The following is a 17,842-nucleotide window of genomic DNA, read 5'->3' as shown; positions in this document are numbered from 1 at the left end:
GTTTTATGTTCAAACTAAAACTAGACAAAAGCCAGGATATGTAAAGGATGAAAGGATGACTGTTTTATAGGAGAGGCCTAAAGGTTATTTAGAAAAGTGATTTAACTATTCTGATGTTCAGTGGCTTTTCTTCATTAAGATTTTGGTTGCTGATAAGAGTTGAAGAGAACTTTGTGTCAGGGAAATAACTCATGTTATTCTAAAGCTCCAATCGATTTTTTTTATTCATTTCTCTAATGCACTGTTAACCCCTTAGACATCCTAATATACTGATTTGAAGGACACCTATCTTAAACGGCATTGTCTGAAAACAAAGCAAAACCACACCAGAAGGATTTGACAGGGCTTAAAAGCAAAAGTCTTAGATCCACAAAAAGAGTTCTTAAGTTTTCATATATTAAGAATTCCAATTTCATCTCCAAAGCTACCTCAACCAATATCTTTTTTTTTTTTTTTAAATCAAAATCCATGAATTCTCATCACTGTGATATACTTTATCCCATGCACTGGATGTCATCATAGAAACAATGTAAGTCAAAATAGACAAGTTCTGCAATCTAAAATAATCTTTCTGAAGGAAGGTCAAACCCAACAGGAGCCTTGTTGTATCTCATCCCTCAGTGTGACATGCAAAGGACATCTAGCAATATCTTTAGAAGGCAAACCTGGGAATTGAAAGTTGTCATAGAGGCATTGTCATTTTCAATCTTATATTTTCCTCACTGTCCCACTGGTCACCTTCTATTCTATAGACACAGTTTCTCTCTTTTTGCACAGATTCTTTATTTTTTTTCCCAGTATCTTTTTCTTCTTCTTAGGTACTGTTTTGTTTTGTTTTTCTTTAGGTCTAATTAATGAAAACAGTTAGATTAAACTGAAACAGTTTTGGTTCTAATTCATATTAGGTTTTTTGTTACTGATCTACATGAGAGGATTGCATACACAACCTTTGTTTCCTTTTTCCAGTACTGTCAAATCACTTTTTGAAAGAGATCTTTTTCTGCAAATCTGACTTCTCTATAAATATCTTTCATTGATTATGAACTTGGAAAATTAACATATTTGAACTCTGGTTTATTTTGGTATTACAGGTTTAATTGTCAGTATTTACATTTATGACAACTTGGATTCAGATCTTAGGAGAACAGAGCTTACCCTGTTACACTTTGAAAACAAAACCAATCCTGCTCTGACATCTGTTTTCTTTTAGAAGTTAAGAATAGGCATTGTTTTGGTACAAATAGGTACTGGCCTACAGTTCAGAAATAAGTATTCACCTCTATCAAGATTGCAGACGAGTAGATCTGAAGGTACTTTGCATTCCTGAGAGCTCAGCCTCCTCCTGGAGACCTCTGAGCCACCAGTGATGTGCAGACTTAAGTCTGTGTCAGGCAAGGCAGCCACAGATCTTACTGCTTCATTTGGGACTGGGCATGCAGAGGGTCCTGTATTAAAAAACACACATGTATATCCTCAGACAAGAGGACATGAATCCTTAATGAACTGCAAAGATGAGAAATGTGATCATAATTCTAGTAGCCATGGCTTTTAAATGGGTTTCTCTTTTACTTGAGTTAAAATAATGCTTTTCTGTTTCTCTAAGTAGTTGAAAAGTCATTAAATATTAGAAAGATTCTTCAGTCCTTATTTGGCTTAGGTACCTTTCTCAGAAAGAATATTGGCAAAATAAGTGGTTGCTGTAATCTTCTGTGTAAACTTTTTCAGAATAAAGATTTCTGCCCTGAGCTTTCTCTAAAATTATGAGCTTTTTGGACCACGTGGCCAAGGGTCATAAAGAAAATAAGCAACAGAGCACTTGAGTAGGAAAGCTGCCATGCCAGAAGGAAAAGCACAGCACAGATGCAAACCTGGTGTTAGAAGAACTTCTAACGCACTGTTTGGAGGACTTTCTTTGGACAAGAGAGAAGGGGATAACTAAGCTTCAAATGTTCATAAAATTATTAAATTCATCAACACTATTATTTACAATTTAAAATAAACATTGCAGAAGTCATAGGTTTGCCCCTGCAGTCAGTATAATATGTATTAGATTGAGAACTTTTTAGGCAAAACAGCTTAGTAGCTCATCCTTATCTTTGCAAGAGATCGTAACTGAGAAAGGTTTTATATGCCTTTTATATGCCATTTTTTCAGTTCTAAATAGCAAAAGTGAATAATTTATATATGTTCTTGTCCAAAGTAATAGAACATAATGGAGAGAAACAAAAGGGGAAAAAAATCTCAGCGAGTTCTTCTCTTCTTAAATGTCATTTTATCTAGATATTGATCAGCTGGACTTAACTTTGCTGGACTGAGTTTATTTACATATATAGAAATTGCTTAAACAGCAAAAATAAATTACTGCATTTTATAACTTCATATTCCAGAGACAGCAATGTGCCTCTTTCTGTGATTTGTAAAACTGCCAGTGTATTTAGAATGCTAGTTCACTTCAGTAGTAGTTATGAAATATGTACCTATGAACATGGAAATTTAAAAAAATATATTATTACAACCAACTTTTAATGTGAGTCGTAGTCTTTAAAAATATTTGCATCATAAAATATAACACAGTTTTCTGAATTGTTAAATTGCGAATATAAAAAAAAAGTTCACTTTTGCAATATTTGTAGACCTAGATTTTTCTGAATTTTTCCAAAAAATGAATCAATTATTTTCATGCACATTTCACATATTCTTAGGAAATATTCTTTTGTTGCAGTACTCTCATAGGTAATTTCAGGTGGGAATTAAAACAAAATAATAATTCAAAATTATCTTTGAAACCGCAGTCTGTTTTATTTTTTAACCTTCCCTTAAATATGTAAGAGAAACCAAACACACCGCCCTTCAAAGTTATATGTTAAATGCTGACAGTAGAATGAAAAGGCTGACTCTAGTATTTCTAGGTTTCATACAAACACACTGAAATGCAGCCCAGATGGTCTCAACCAATAGTGAACACAATCTCTTAGATATGCTGCATAAATTAGGTAGTTTCAAATAATAACTCCTGTAGTTTAGATTTAGTTTTACTGTAAATTTCTTTAAAATCCTTAAATATACTTTTCCATTGCAGCATACTATAAATCTCTATTGGAAAAAGGATACTATTTACACAAAGCAAACTATCAAGCATCATTTAATACATTTTCTTTAATTTTACATTTTATCTGTGACCAGCTTTAACCCAGACTTAAAAAAAAATAAAAATTAGTTTAGTTCTTGCATAACTCTTTCTTAACTTCTTGAATATTGTCAAGTTTCAGGCATGTGTGAAGCAGATTCAAGGGATGGAATAGACATACTCATGATTTTTTTGAGAAATATGACACAGTAGTTGTCATGGGTTTACTTCTTCTAAAAAAATAAATGGGAATTTTCTTTCCCCTGCTGCAGTGTGGGGGAGGGATATTGAATGGGGAGGACAGTTTTCTGCATTGGGTGATTGACCTACACATAAGAGCTAGCTGGCAGAACTACATTCCAGGCTTATTGCCCTGTCTAAGGCTGGGGGGGGGGGAGGAGTTTTTCTCCCCTTCTCTCCTTGGAAAGAGGGACTTCACTTTTTGCCTTAACGGCGGCAAGGTGTGCACTGGAAAAGCTCTGAGGCCATTTTGCTCTTGACCTGGTCATCTGGCTGTTCTCCGGCTTCAGCTTGCTCTGTCACCAGCTACGGTCTGCTCTGTCACCAGCCGGACCTGCTCAGGTTTCATCGGAGAGTTTGTGCTTGGCGAGGGAAGGGGGGAGTCCCGACCACAGCCAGCCACAGATATTGTGAGTTTCATGGGAAAGAAACAGCCCTCCTTTCCCCTTTTTCCCCTTCCCCTTCTTGGTGGGGGGCGGAATCTCCATTGTCAGCTTCTCCCACGCACTGGGGCCTCACGCAGCGACCGCCAGAGCTGAACAGCACCGTCTGCCAGCCATCATAGAGCACTGCAGGCTCTGCTCCTCCAGTGATCCAACAGCTCCCCCTGCCAACTGTGATTAGAATCGTGCTAGAGGACAGAGAAGTATCAAACTGTTTCCTTTTTGAAGAGGACTTTTGGGTACAGGATTATTGTTTAGTTGTTTTTGTGTTCTTTTGCTGTTTTTGCCAATATACATATATTCTTTATAAAGGATTGTTATTTCTTCCTTTTTCCATACTTCCTCGATTGGAGCCTCTTAATTTCGGATTTACAGTTGCTGAGAGAGAAGAATTTGGTCTTGCTCATAACTCATCCTCCTTAGCAAAACACTTCAGTCTCATTAAACCAAGACTACTTGAACAAGTGTGTTTGGAGAAGAAGTAGTCAGCCTAAAAAAATGCAGACAAATGTAAATCTGGATCCACTGAAGTAAAAAAATTTCCATGTCCACAACAAGCTTAGGATTTTACTCAAGATTATATAAATAGAAGGATAAATTGTTGTTCTCTAGCTGTTGTCAGACAGGGCCATTTTTCTGGCCATCCTAGGAAGAGCATGTTTTGAGAAGTAATTTAAAATAGAAGGTTGAGGGCACATGAAAGTTGATGGGGTCTTTTTCCCTGCACACAGGATCAGGATGAAAACCAGAAAATGCTTGAGGAAGAAGCAAAATATTGGTGATTGAAGCAGTCTTTATTATCAGACTAAAGTAAACTGTTTGAAAAAATAATAGATATAGCGGAGATGAAAATGTCTTAGAGGAAAGAGAATTGAATTTATGTAGAAAATATAAATTTCATACAAGGAGGGGCCATACATGGGGACATACAAATGGAATTAGACAGTTGAAGTAGTGAGCCAGAAAGATGTCACAGTCTTTCTGCCTAGGAAGTGATTATTCCAACCAAGTCCAGTGAGAAATATTATGCTAGAGTAAGCAATGCTATAACTCAGCTATAGCAAGGTTGTGTTGTCCAACACGAAGTACCAAGGCTGAAAACATATTAGGATAGCATGAATAAGTGATAGTGCTATTGTTGTGACAGAAAAACCTGTGCGATAATGCTACTTTAAAGCTCAGTTCAAACATTTTATTTGTATGGGAATATCAAAAAATTTTATGAGAAGCATGGCTAGGTAAAATGAGGTAAGATTTTAACAGAGAAGATGACATAATGGCTCCTCAACATAAATGGTGTTTAAAACTACTCAAGAATAGCTTTAAGGTAGTGCATAAGAAATAAGATTCCAAAACCAGAGGGCTACGGAATTAGCTTTGTAGAAGATGCAGGATAAAACTTAGAGAAGCAAATAAGGTTTCAATTGGGCAGTGGAGTGGAAATATGAGAAGAGAGTATGCTTAGTGTGAAAGAATGTTTAGAGTCAGGGAGTAGTTTTTGGCTTCAAAATATATCAGAGCTCAAGAAGAATAAAAGGAAGGTTTGTCCAGGAGGACAGTTGAAGCATTGAATGATATGTGAGCAAATTATTACTGAATTTTATTATAAGAGCAAAATAATCTGTGAGGTTTAGACCTATCCTTGTAGCTATTTAGAGGACAAAACTCATAATTGATGTAACATTTTTTAACTTTTGTGCTTTATAGCTGAGACATAACGTATTTTATAGCAGGTAACAGTCACAGCCATGTAGACCTTCTTATGAAAAATGTATAAATCTAACTTGTCTAAAAAGCTACCATGACAAAGGTAATAATATTTGAAAAAGCATATTCCTCTAAAGGAAAACTTATTAGAGGAACTATTACTTTCAAATAGTTGTTTGATTTATAAAATAGTGGAGAAAACAGTTTCTTATTTCTCTAAAAAAATGACAATTTAATATTTAGGTTTCATTGTGTTGAGAGGTACCTGGTTATTATTTTGTAGGTGCTCTTTTTTAAGAAAAGAAGTGAGTTAAGTCCAGGCCTCTAAATTTGGACTGCTCTTTGTTGTAATTGAAAAATATCTGAAGTAGTACATCAGTGATAGACTTGCAGACATATAATTCTCAGAAGGGAAATGAACAGATAGGACTTGCCATTGCAATTGTACAGACTCAGGTCAGTACAAACCAGTAAGCCTCATTTCTGTGCCTGGGAAGATCATAAAACAGATCCTCGTGGAAGCAATGTTAAGATACATACAAGAGAAGGAGGTGATACAAGACAGCCAGCATGGCTTCCCTAAGGGCAAATTGATCCTGGTCAGTTTTGGAGCCCTTCTGTGGTGGACTGCAATGCTCAGCAAGGGAAGACCAGCAGTGTCATCTACTTGGACTTCTGTAGGGCTTTTGATACAGTCCCATGTGGTATCATTAACTCCAAACTTGAGAAACTTGGATTTTAAGGGTGGACTATTTAGTGGATAAGGAATTGGCTGTATGGATGCAGACAGAGAGTTGTGATTGATGACTCCATGTCCAGGTAGAGGCTGTTGACGAATGGTGTCCCTTAAGGCTCTGTCTTGAGACTGGGGCTCTTTAATATCTTTATCAATGACACAGACAGTGGGATTGAGTGCACCCTTAGCAAGTTTGCAGATGACATAAAGCTGAGTGGTGCGCAGTCAACACAATAGAATGATGGGGGGGGACCTGGACAAGCTTGAGAACTGAGCCCATGAGAACCTCAGGAAGTTCAAGAAGTCCAAGTGCAAGGTGCTGCACCTGTGTCAGAGTAATCCCAGACATGAGTACAGACTGGGAGAAGAACGCATTGAGAGAAGCCCTGCCAAGAACGACTTTGGGGTTCTCATGGATGAAAAGCTGGACATGAGTCTGCAGTGCACACTTATAGCCCAGAAAGCCAATTGTGTCCTGGACTGCATCAAAAACAGCATGGCCAGGAGGTTGAAGGAGGTGATTCTGCCCCTCTGCTCAGCCCTTATAAGACACCACCTGAATTACTGTGTCCAGTTCTGGGGTCCTCAGCAGAGGAAAGATGTGGACCTCTTGGACTGAGTCCAGAGGAGAGCCATCAAGATGATTAGGGGGCTGGAGCATCTCTGGTTTGAAGACAGGCTGAAAGAGTTGGGATTGTTCAGCCTGGAGAAGAGAAGGCTCCAGGAAGAGCACATTGCAGCCTTCTAGTGCCAAAAGGGAATTAGAAAAAAAGAGGGAGAGTAACTTTTACAATGACAGATAGTGATATAACAAGGGGGAATGGTTTTAAGCTAAAGAAGGAGAAATTTAGATTAGATGTTAGGAAGAAATTCTTTATCCAGAGGGTGATGAGACACTGGAATAGGTTGCACAGAGAAGTTTAGATGCCTCCGTTCCTGGCTTTGTTCAAGGACAGCTTGGATGCAGCTCTGAGTAGCTTGGTCAGTGGAAGGTGTTCCTGACAATGACAGGGGAGTTGAAACTAGATGGTATTTCAGGTCTTTTCTAACCCAAGCCATTCTATATTTCTGTTATTATTTTTCTTTAAGGAAATATGTTGTAAAGTGGATGAACACCCTTTAATTAAAAAAAGGACACTGTAAGTGAAAGACTTGATGTCTTTCTTCTTACTTTAATTAAAGTAAGATTTTCTGTTCTGCATTTAACATGGCAGCAGACATCTAGAACAAAGTTAGCTGGATTGAATTCAGTGTTAAAAATAGAGGTGGCTTTGCTAATCAAGTACTGAAGGAGAGCACCAAGAAAAAAAGAACAGATTGATTTGTTATATTAGAAGGTTATCATTAGAGTATGTGAAAGTAAAACAGTAGCTAACTATAAAAAAAACTTTGCTACTTTCAGAATTGCTGTCCTACATATAAACATGCCTCTATGGAGATCCATATAATAGGCTAAGCTGTGACGTTAGATGACACACAAAGTATCTTTCATTCATAGAATGGCAAAGAGGAAAGACGCACAATGTCCATGTCCAATGTGGCACTGCACTGGCAAAAATGAAATGCTTGCATCCAATTTATGCAATTTATACTTCCACAACAATATGAAGTTTCTGGCTACTGTCATCTCTGCCAGTATTTACAGTCAGTGTCACTGTGACTTTCTTTAGGATATATACTGCAACATGTTTTTCTCATGTCTGGTACCTTGTTTACTAAAAGAAAATTCAGACATATAAATATAGAATAAAGAGTTCAGACAGAACTAATAAATTAGTCCTAAACTGGGAAGCAATTTAGAATCAATTAATATCTCTGCCTCTAGTTGTCTGAGTAAATCAGAATAAGTAGGTCTTACCTGAGCTTTCAGTGGTAGGCATAGCCGATGTACTATATATATATATCCATATTCCTTTTGATGACTTTGCTTGTCCCCCTTCGGGGGAGAAAGATGTGAGAGTTAAGAGGTGTAGCTTTTTGAACCACAGTAATTATTACATTAGATGTGGACTGAGGTTGTGAAATCTTGGCATTGTTCATCTCTCACAGAATCCAAATATGATAAGACGTGAGGCCAAACATGAAATATCTGAAATTTACATTTCTATGAAAAGAAAATTTTTAATCCATCTACATTCAGTTCAACTGCTAGAAGTAAGAGAGTGAAGTGGCAAAAAAACCCAACCTCCATGTTATATAAACTTACAGGTTTTATGCTGGTACCATAGCATTTATCAAGTACATCTTAAATCGCCCAAAATCTAGGTTTATAATGTAATATAGGCAGGGAGTCATAGTCCACAGAAAGATAAGACAGACAGCTGAGAGGAGCAGTTCTGTCTGTCTTAAAATAGATGTCTGAATCATGGAAACAGACTACCCCAGCAAGTGCCTATCAGAATTGTCTATAGCAGGAGCATAGCTGACCAGTTTAAGTCAGCAAGCAGCCCTCTGACAGCTCAAGACTAGTTAAAAGACTTCTTTCTTAATGTGCCTTGTTAAACTCTGTGAATAATTCATGACAAGTTTAACCTTCATTTGTTGTCATAGAATGCTCTCCAGTAACTTGCCAGGTTTTTAAATACATAGCTTTTTTATCCTTTAATTACAGTTTTGAGGTTGGCAGTTTTTTGTTAAATATCAAACACATTTTGTACTTCTGAGTGTTCATATGAAGTGCTTGTTTTTTTCTTTCTTCTCTCTGTACCAGCCACATTAAACCTTTGGAGTTTTCCATATCTCAAAAACAAATACGAGTGGAAGAAGAATAGCAAATTTTATAACAATTTTTGAAACACAAATGTTATAGAGGTGTAGTTCCTCTTCAAGAAAGGCTTTGTAGCATAATGAATAATTTAGATTTAATTGTAGTTTCTGACATTTTTCTGAAGGACTTAGAAGTATGCCATTCTACCAAACAAGAGTCTTATCCGTGTCTGACTCATGGTCCCATACCTGTGGATGCCAAGTTTCCAATGAAGAACACGGAGAAATACACTCTTCTCTTTTGTGGAGAACTGTGCTCTTACACTAATGTAAATGTCCCACCTCAGATTTGCTTTCAGGAAGACTTTCTGGTAGTGAATGTTGATTGCTTCACTACTTCCAAAAAGACAAAATGTTACAAAAACATTCAGTTTAGAGTATGGGAATGCTGTTTTGCTGATAATGTTAGAGTTTTGTTCTACACAAGAAAAGGTTAGGGAAAAAAAGAACTTTAGTATAAAAGATTAGCTAACATAATTAAAATTTAAGCCTATGTTAAAATTTTCAGGTTGAACATACAACTTTTGTCTTCTTGAACTGGTGATCTATTTTGCATTCTTGAAATAAACAGGTAGTCTTGGAATGGTGGTATTCCTGAGTGTGTTCCAGCCTTCTCTCCTTAATCAGAGATTGATAGTCAGCAGAACTGTCCAATTCTTCTGAACAAGATGATGATGGAAGAGGGTACATCTTACAAAATATCATTGTTCTCAACTGGTGTTCCTGACACTTAACAGTAATTTTGTCCAGAACCAGCTCTAATTATGAAATCTTTCTAAAAGGAATACAGTTCTCTCTTGCTTTTCCTAGCAGCCACTGCTTCATTAACAAAAGGGAAAAAAGGTTACTGTTTACCTTTCTTTTAGCCTAAAAGACTGACATATTACTCTTGGAAAACATAGCTACTGCTTAATTCCCCACTAAGTTAAGTATGAGCCACAATATTTATTCTTTAAGCAACTATTTAGCTAAGAAATTGCAGTTCAAGTTTGTGGGGAGCTAATAGTTGAAAAACAGAAGGTCTGATGGAAACATTGATAGATTTTCCTTTTAACTGTGTAATTAGTGCTGTAATTATTGCAGTATGCCCATTAGAGATGACAAAAAGACTATGTTTTTATAATGCAAACCATATTTTTGTATATCTATGTGTTCATATATATACATATATATATATATATATATGCACACACACATACATATATATATATAGGTACACCCATGGTTAAGTATCTGGGGGGATTTTTTATTTTTATTTTAAAAAAAGAGAAACACAGCCCAACACACTAGGCAGTCTTAGCTCAGCTCAAGTTCAACATCTTCCAGAGGGCTAGTAATTTTAGGCTATTCACTGTTATGCAGTATTAATGCAACATTAGTTGGCATTATTTATTCTAACTTAATCATAGATGTAACCATAGACCACAGCCATAGCTGATAGCATGAGTTTACAGTTTGCCTAGAATATAATGTTTGTCAGAAAAAAAAGTTGTGTTTTTTTTTCTTTTGTGTCTCTAACAATGAAGTTTTACACAGATACTATCTTTATTTCTGCATCCGAGTCTATGTGGACCAGCAATGATCAGTTAATACTGAGACTGATAATATTAATAAAAAAAATTATTAAATCAAATGAGAATTAGGCTGGAATAAAGGCAGAAGGACATGTTTTCAGCCTGGCATATATCAAGAACTTAACTATGTCAGGGAGTGAGGCACTGTAAGGCCTATCTCTGAGACATGTCTCCTCCACTGCTTATGGTACAGCTCAGGGAGCAACACCTGACAGTTTCAAAGATCAAGCATTTTCAGAGCAGGCATCATGTTAGAATAGAGTATTCTCACAGCAGGCCCTATTTGTTATTCCACCTGTGAGGAGTTTTGCACATTTGATTCTGGGTAAAGCCTTTGTAGAGCACATACTAACTTTATTTACACTGCAACCACTGAGCAAATAAACCATATTTATTCTTAAATTGGGTAGCTCAATCCATGTAGCGAAGTAGATATAGAAAGGAAACACTAGTGACGTATGTTGCAATTCTTCTGTGCCTTTTGGTTTGCCTTTTTCCATTCTAAAGAATTCTGTGCTGTAGTTATTATTACATTTTGTAATTCTTTTACTTATGCAGTTATGTATACCTTTTTCCTCCTGTTACCTAGATGGAATAACAGAGATTAATTCTCTGGAATTACAACCCTACCAAAGGACACTTTTAAAATAATTTGGTATGTTGAGCAGTGGTAAAATCTTCAGGTGGGTCAAAAATTTACTTCTCTAATTCTCTGATTTAATGCTTGTTTTTGAAAGACATCTTCTGATCCTACAAATCCATTACTACTTCTCAGACCCACCCATGCAGGTAATACAAGAGCATCTTGTTAATCTTTTCTGTCGTTCCTTTTGTTCTGCAGTACAGGACACAAGAGCATAATCTAGTGCTATGAATGAACTAGAATGAGCTGTGCAACTCACAGTTTCCAAAACCAACTGGTATGGTTCTTAGCTTGTGAGAAAATGTTTTGTACTGTGGAATATGTGCTCCTAGAGATTAGAAAGGTTGGGTTCAGGTTTCAGTTCATATTCTTTATATGTTGAAAACTATATTTCCATTACTGTGTAAACTGGAAAGTATATATGAAAAAAAGAAAGATGCAGACTGTGAACAAGAGCAGATGCAATAGTAGCTAAACAATAACAGGGATAGTCCTGAGTGAATGAGCCCAACTCCAAATTTTTAAAAATATTTTAGTAATCCTTCCTGAAAAAGATCATAATGAAACTAAGATTGCATATCAAAAGGCAGCAGATTTTTTATAGCTTTCATTTTCTAATGTGTATTCCAAACAACACACTTAAGAGCCCATTCATTATTGTCTGAAGGCTTGAGATTGTGAATCCATTTCTTCAGCTTGCGCACAACAGCAATAATAACCTGCCACCTATTGCATGTTTTCAGTTCTTTGATATCCAAGTGCTATTCAAGCAGCAGGATATGGGTTATCCCTGTTTTACAAACAAGGAAGACAAAACTAAGAATGTTTAAGCAAATTTTCCATACCCTCAAGACAAAGATGTTCCCAGCCATGGAACAGAACAGTCAGTCCTGTGCCTCATTCCCTAAGCCATGCTTTTTGCAATTCATTTTAATTTTCAATTTTGTGCAATGTAACACTGGTTTAATTCTATTAGTTACTAATTTGAAGATAAATAACTAATATGTAAGCATCCTCAAAGTGGGTTGAATCCTGCACACTTTTTAGTATTGGTGTTATAATTATTTTTGTATCTTTTTTTCCTTAGACAGTTTAATTATACAGTCAAATCCTCATTCCACTGACAATACATGCAGACAAAAAAATATTGTAGCTTTTCTTGCTGCTTTTATAATAGTGTATTTAACAGTACCAAATAGCTTCATCTTTTAGTATTTTCATTAATTTAAAATCTTTTCTTGCTTATTTTCATTATACAGTCAGCTTTTGCCTTAACTGTGAAGGCAATCCAAAAAAACCTCCGCTCCAAAGCCTTTTTCCTGCCACCATAAAAAATAAAAGGATTCCAAAAAGAAAGAGAAATATTATTGTTTTTGTTCAACTTACAGAATTACATGTACAAATCAGCTATTTAAACAATGGCTATTCCTCTATTTATTCTCCTAATTTCCCTTAATTTTTCTCTCTCTTAATTCCTCAAATTATGAGAAATTGAGTTTTTATAATTGTCCCCATGTCAAACACTAAAATAAATGCTGCATCATCTTCTATAAGCACAATGGACTAATATGCTCTTATATTTATTTAAAACTTAGACAAAACTGCTATTGATGTTCATGTTAGCACAAGAGGTTTTAGGTATGAATTAGAAGCTATTGTTAACTGCCAGAGTTGGCCTAATGGGTTCTCTAGAAACTTCTTTGGACAAAAGGCTCCCTTTCTCATATTGACTATTAAGAGATTTTTTTGATTGACTTTTTTTTTTTTATCTTCACCAAAGTCAATTTATGAATTTCAGATAAAACTAACATTCCCTGGAAGGCTACGAGCTCTCCTTCCTAGTGATAGACTCCTTTTTTTTGTAGGAAGCCTATGCTTCTAAGGTTGCTACCTGAGGACAGGCTCTGAATTGGCCGCTTGGATTGTATCTGCTTAATATACATTTCAAAATAGTTGAAGTTAGTAGGCACTTGGGTGGCACAAGTTTATTTTTAAGGAGCTGAGGATGGAGACTAAAAAAGAAAGCGTGTTCATAATGGGTGTTAGTATTTAGTTAGTGAGATGGAGATCTGCAACTCCATGAGAACCTTTTTCTGAATCTGCATTTAAAAACACTACCTTAATTATTTAAGTACTTGAAATTAGAGTGTATTCCTATTGTATAGTAATATTTAATATCTAAATATGCTACAGTATAGTTCTACTTAAATGTCTGTTAACTAGGAGTAAAAGGCATCATCTTGACTGTTATGCTGTTGAGAACAAATCATCCTGAGATATTTACTTTGTGGCACAGCAGAAATAGTTTTTGAATATTCCATTTCAGTATGATATTTTGAAATAACTTAGTCAAAAGGTTTGTTTTCCTTCGTTTTGTGTTCCTTCATTGATGTAGGAAAAATGTTTATATTTATAAATAATAAATAATAAATAATCAGATAAACTTAAAAAAATCAGCTTTAAAATGGCCAGCTATTTTGTAATAGCCCAGCACCTCTATTTTATCTGATTTTTTGGGGTTTGGCTTTTCTTCATAACCTATTCGATCTGTTAAAGGAATAAAAAAGTTTCATGACACGGTGCCTGATTTATGTGTACTTCTATAGATGTGTGACCTGCACAGTAACAGACCCAACTGTTACTAAAGGTCCCATGACTGTATGACCCTTTGAGCTAAATTTATCACAGATGCTTTTTCCACTCTTTGAAGTTAACATTTTGATTCCATGGGACTCTTACAAAAGGTCCTGTGCTAGTCACTAGGCAATATGTGAGAGATAGGTGCCAGAAAACATGAAGAACAGAATGCTTAGCAATATTAACATTCCTTCTGCTGTTGTGGAACACTTTATATGCAGATCACCAGCAAAAGCCTCCAGAGCAGTTAGGATCTTTCCTGGTGATATACAGTGTAGTTGCTAATGTATTTTATTGTACTGTTATAAAATAAAGTGCAAGGGTTATAGAGAGCCTTACACACTTTACGCACATTCCTATTTGATGAATTGTTTGATACTTTGATGTGTAGCCTGTTTATCATATTTTCCATTTGCCAAGTCTATTTAAATTTTATAAATACAATTTTTAGTGCTTGCTTTCATTATTAACCTAGCTGCACTACCTTCAAAACTTATACACTGGAACACTTGTAGAGACTGTACAAAGGAATGGCTATTACGCATGTAACCGCTTGTTCAGCAATAAATTTGCTCTTTCAGTTTAAAACCAACATAGTTCAGAGCAAATTCAAAGTGTGTAAATTAAACATTATATTCCCTGTCTAGTTCTCTGCATTTTTCCTCTTCTAATGCTGAACCTGCCAAATATGCTAACATAGGAATTAACTCCCAAATCATTTATGTTTAAGTTTTTAGCTAGAAATTATAAATACAAGGGGTTTTTGTAAAGCATAAACAATTAATGTACTTATTGTAACAGGAAAAAATCTCTTTCTGCAGTACAGTAGAGAGAACATCCTATTATGGTTCTTTAATTAAGGTCCTTCAGTGATTTATAACAATCACTGCATGTGTGTTTGACTTTAACAGTCAAGAAGGAATTTAATTTTACTTTCCCCAAGTGTTCTCAATGTCTTTCAGACAGGGAATACTTTCTGTTTTGTAAAGTTAGACAATAGTACTTATTCACAGTATCCAGGCAAGTGTTAGGAGAAAAAGAAAAGGAAGAATTAAATTTCTGCATAAGGCTTTTAGTTAATTTGAAATGAAGAAATCTTTGGTCCTTTCTTTACTCCACAGAGACTAATTTACCTAGCATGTCTCTAATTGGAATTTCCCTGCAAACTCACAAATGTTATTGTAACTGACATTCATCTTTTCCTTTTATTTATTATCCATCAATATTGTGGTTTTTTTTTTTTTAAATGTTATTGACCTTTAAACCTGTTGTTATCAAACTGCAAGGAAGAGATAGAGACTTTTTTCAGCTGCCTTCATTCCCATGTGACCTGCAGGGAGAACAGATTCAAAATAGACTAGTTCCTCCCAGGGCAATACAAGACAGAAGAGAAAAGCAGTGTCATTTCCGAAGAGCACAGTGCTAGAGTAAACTCAGCATGAAAAAGGAAGGAGTTGCAGTGTGTTAGAATTCTTCCTTCACATCCTGGATTTTTACAGGAGACGGATTTGAAAGGCTTTAAAAAGAAGAGGATTTTAAAAAATGCTTTGAAATGGAGTACTTTGAGAATAAGCTTTTTAAGGACAACTGAAGTTTGACTGCTAGAAATACTGAAGGAATTTTTCAAAATGAGCATTGTTATGAAGCCAAGATCTCGATCTACCAGCTCCTTAAGGACTGCCGACACAATGTGGTAATGTGTTTGGTTTGTTTCTTTCAGGCTCTCCCTCCTATTATGACACACAGATATGTCCCAAGAAAGTCACAGGCTTTAATTTTGACTTGATAGATTTTGCATGGTTATTGAAGATGTTCAGCTGCTGAGTTTCACAGTTATTAGTAAGGAGTAAAATTAGGTAGCTTTTTATTTTATAATACACTATATATAATTTTTAAACAGAGAACCCATTACATACTTTTTTTAAACACATTGCTTATGTTTTTTTCCCATTCAGTATTAAGGTTTAGTCCTTTCACTTACAAGTACCTTCTAAAAATCTTCACTAGACTTTTTTAAGGAAACAAAATTATAATATAAAGCTTGCATTTCTGGAGGCTGGAGAGTAAAATGAAACTAAAGTTTTTGTGAGCTATTTTGGGATACTTACATGTAGTTTTGCTGCATAAATTGACTGGTAGAGATGTGCCCTGGGAAGAAACAGACTTTGCAGCAGCATGCGTAAGACTGTGCTGTTTTATGCTTCATGTGTTTCTCCTCCTCTCTGTGGCTCAGAGGAATAGAAGCAGTGTGTAATACTGATCAATCGGTATGATTTTCTTGCAGATTTTTTCAGTTAGCAATCAGCGAAGTTCTGTCTTTTGGATACTTATTCTTTGCTTTTTAAAGCTTAATAGGCACTGACAGGACAGGTTGCTATTCAGTATGTGAAATAAATTCCCTTTACTCTTTTAATGTCTCCTACAATTTTTCCGTCTCTCTGTGTTTTTAATAAAGCCACCATCATTTTAATAAACACATAATAGACTAACTCTTCAGAGCTAGAGTTCACTGCTATAAAATGATGTAGTTTATAATATAGCTTTGGTTTAGAAATCAATGGCATATATGTTGCTGTGTGATAAGAAAATAAGTACACTTCTCAAGCTAAAGAAGGATCCTAGTTATTCTCAGAAACTGCTAAGGCAGACTTTGGCTGAAATAACTGCAGTAAGTAGTAGCTTTATATTAAAATGCAATACCTTGTTGGTGAACTATGTATTGGTAAAGTTATACTCTGCAGGGTGTCTCCAAGGAAGTAAGCTAAAACATACATACCTTAGCTATTACGTACAATTGTGCAAATAAATCAGTACCTTTGATTAATTCTTCTGCCTTTCAATTATTTCTTTGTTGACTGCTTCCCTTAAATCTTGCAGGAAAAAAAAGAAAAAAAAAATCAAAGAAAAAAATCGTTGGAATTGATACTTGCAGGTTGATTTGACCACCAAGTATTGTGTCTGAAGTCTCTGCCTGCCTCCCTTTTGTTGTTGTTGCCTTCAGGTATAATGCTAATCTGGTAGCTGAGAATACCTGTTCTGCTAGTTGTAAACTGGGAGTCCTCTGCTACTCTACTGTTTGGGAACACTATCTGAGCTCAGAGGTGGCTCTCAGGGTGATCCTTGGAGGCTGACTGGACAAGGTACATGCTGTTCCCTGGTGGTGTGGAGCAGAGCCAGGCAAGCCCTGCCCCAGGCAGAGGGAAAATGGAGTGCAGAGGAAGGAGAGAATGGGAGGGAGCCGCTGGCCGCCCACACTGAGCTCAACTCCTGGCTGCCGCTGGGAAGGTGCCGGTTCTAGGCCAGCCCACCCAACCCACCCCACCCAACTCAACCCAACCAACCTTTGAGGTGGGCCTGAGCAGACCAGTTTCCAAATCACCTGCATGACTTTGCCTGGTGTGCTTAATCATCAGAGTCTGTGGGTTTCTACCCATAGATCAGTACCACTTCCTGCAGTTCTCTGGGGCAGAATAACAACACTATAGTTTCACTACAGTATTAACACTTAGGGACAAGTAACATGATTAAATGAGGAGCACTGATAGATGTTCAGGCCAGGAGATAGTGAAAGCTATACCACAGACTTCTCCTTTCGGTATCTGTTAACACAGTGATCCTCCTGTGTGTTAGAGTAGCAGGGGTGTAGGAAGGAAAAAATGGGAGAATGTGAGAAGATGACACAGGAATTTGTGGGTCTCAAGACACAGGGACTATAGTGACAGGACTGTTTTAAAGTATAGATACTCCTCTTCCAAGAGTTTGAGGAAAATTATCCCAGGATAACTTTCCACTATAGTTTCCCATGTGAACAAACTTCCCATGAAGAGCAGAAACACACAGAGACTCCCAACACATCGAGACAAGTGAGAGGACAGAAAAGACGTAAAGAAAAGACAGTTGCTCTAGTTGCCTTGAAATCACACTCAGTCTGTCCAAAAGATACAGTAAGTTCAGGGTTTGTAGTAAAAG

At 36.3% G+C, this 17,842-nt stretch overlaps 1 protein-coding gene and 1 long non-coding RNA gene across 3 annotated transcripts in view; one reads left to right on the top strand and one right to left on the bottom strand.

The window, feature by feature from the left end:
- LOC108495468 (cAMP-specific 3',5'-cyclic phosphodiesterase 4D) overlaps positions 1-17,842 on the top strand; it is a 297,598-nt gene that overhangs the window by 114,447 nt on the left and 165,309 nt on the right. The window contains exon 1 of one of the 2 annotated variants that reach the window (XM_017811175.1): positions 15,183-15,566. The exons of the other annotated variant lie outside the window; for it this stretch is intronic. Within the exon in view, the coding sequence (XP_017666664.1) occupies positions 15,502-15,566 (65 nt within the window). The 5' untranslated portion in view covers positions 15,183-15,501. Of the gene's footprint in view, positions 1-15,182; positions 15,567-17,842 lie in introns of those variants that run through there. 2 annotated transcript variants of the gene reach the window in all.
- On the bottom strand, positions 1,404-9,448 carry LOC108495472. Its single transcript, XR_001874140.1, has 3 exons — positions 9,209-9,448; positions 8,112-8,189; positions 1,404-1,445 (listed from the first exon to the last, which is right to left on the bottom strand). It is a non-coding gene; the product is annotated as an uncharacterized LOC108495472 (long non-coding RNA).

This window comes from Lepidothrix coronata, unplaced genomic scaffold (genome assembly GCF_001604755.1).
Source record: "Lepidothrix coronata isolate B3197 unplaced genomic scaffold, Lepidothrix_coronata-1.0 Scaffold31, whole genome shotgun sequence".
NCBI classification, from domain to species: domain Eukaryota; kingdom Metazoa; phylum Chordata; class Aves; order Passeriformes; family Pipridae; genus Lepidothrix; species Lepidothrix coronata.
Note: the sequence above shows the minus strand (reverse complement) of the source record. Positions and strands in the feature narration are given on the sequence as shown.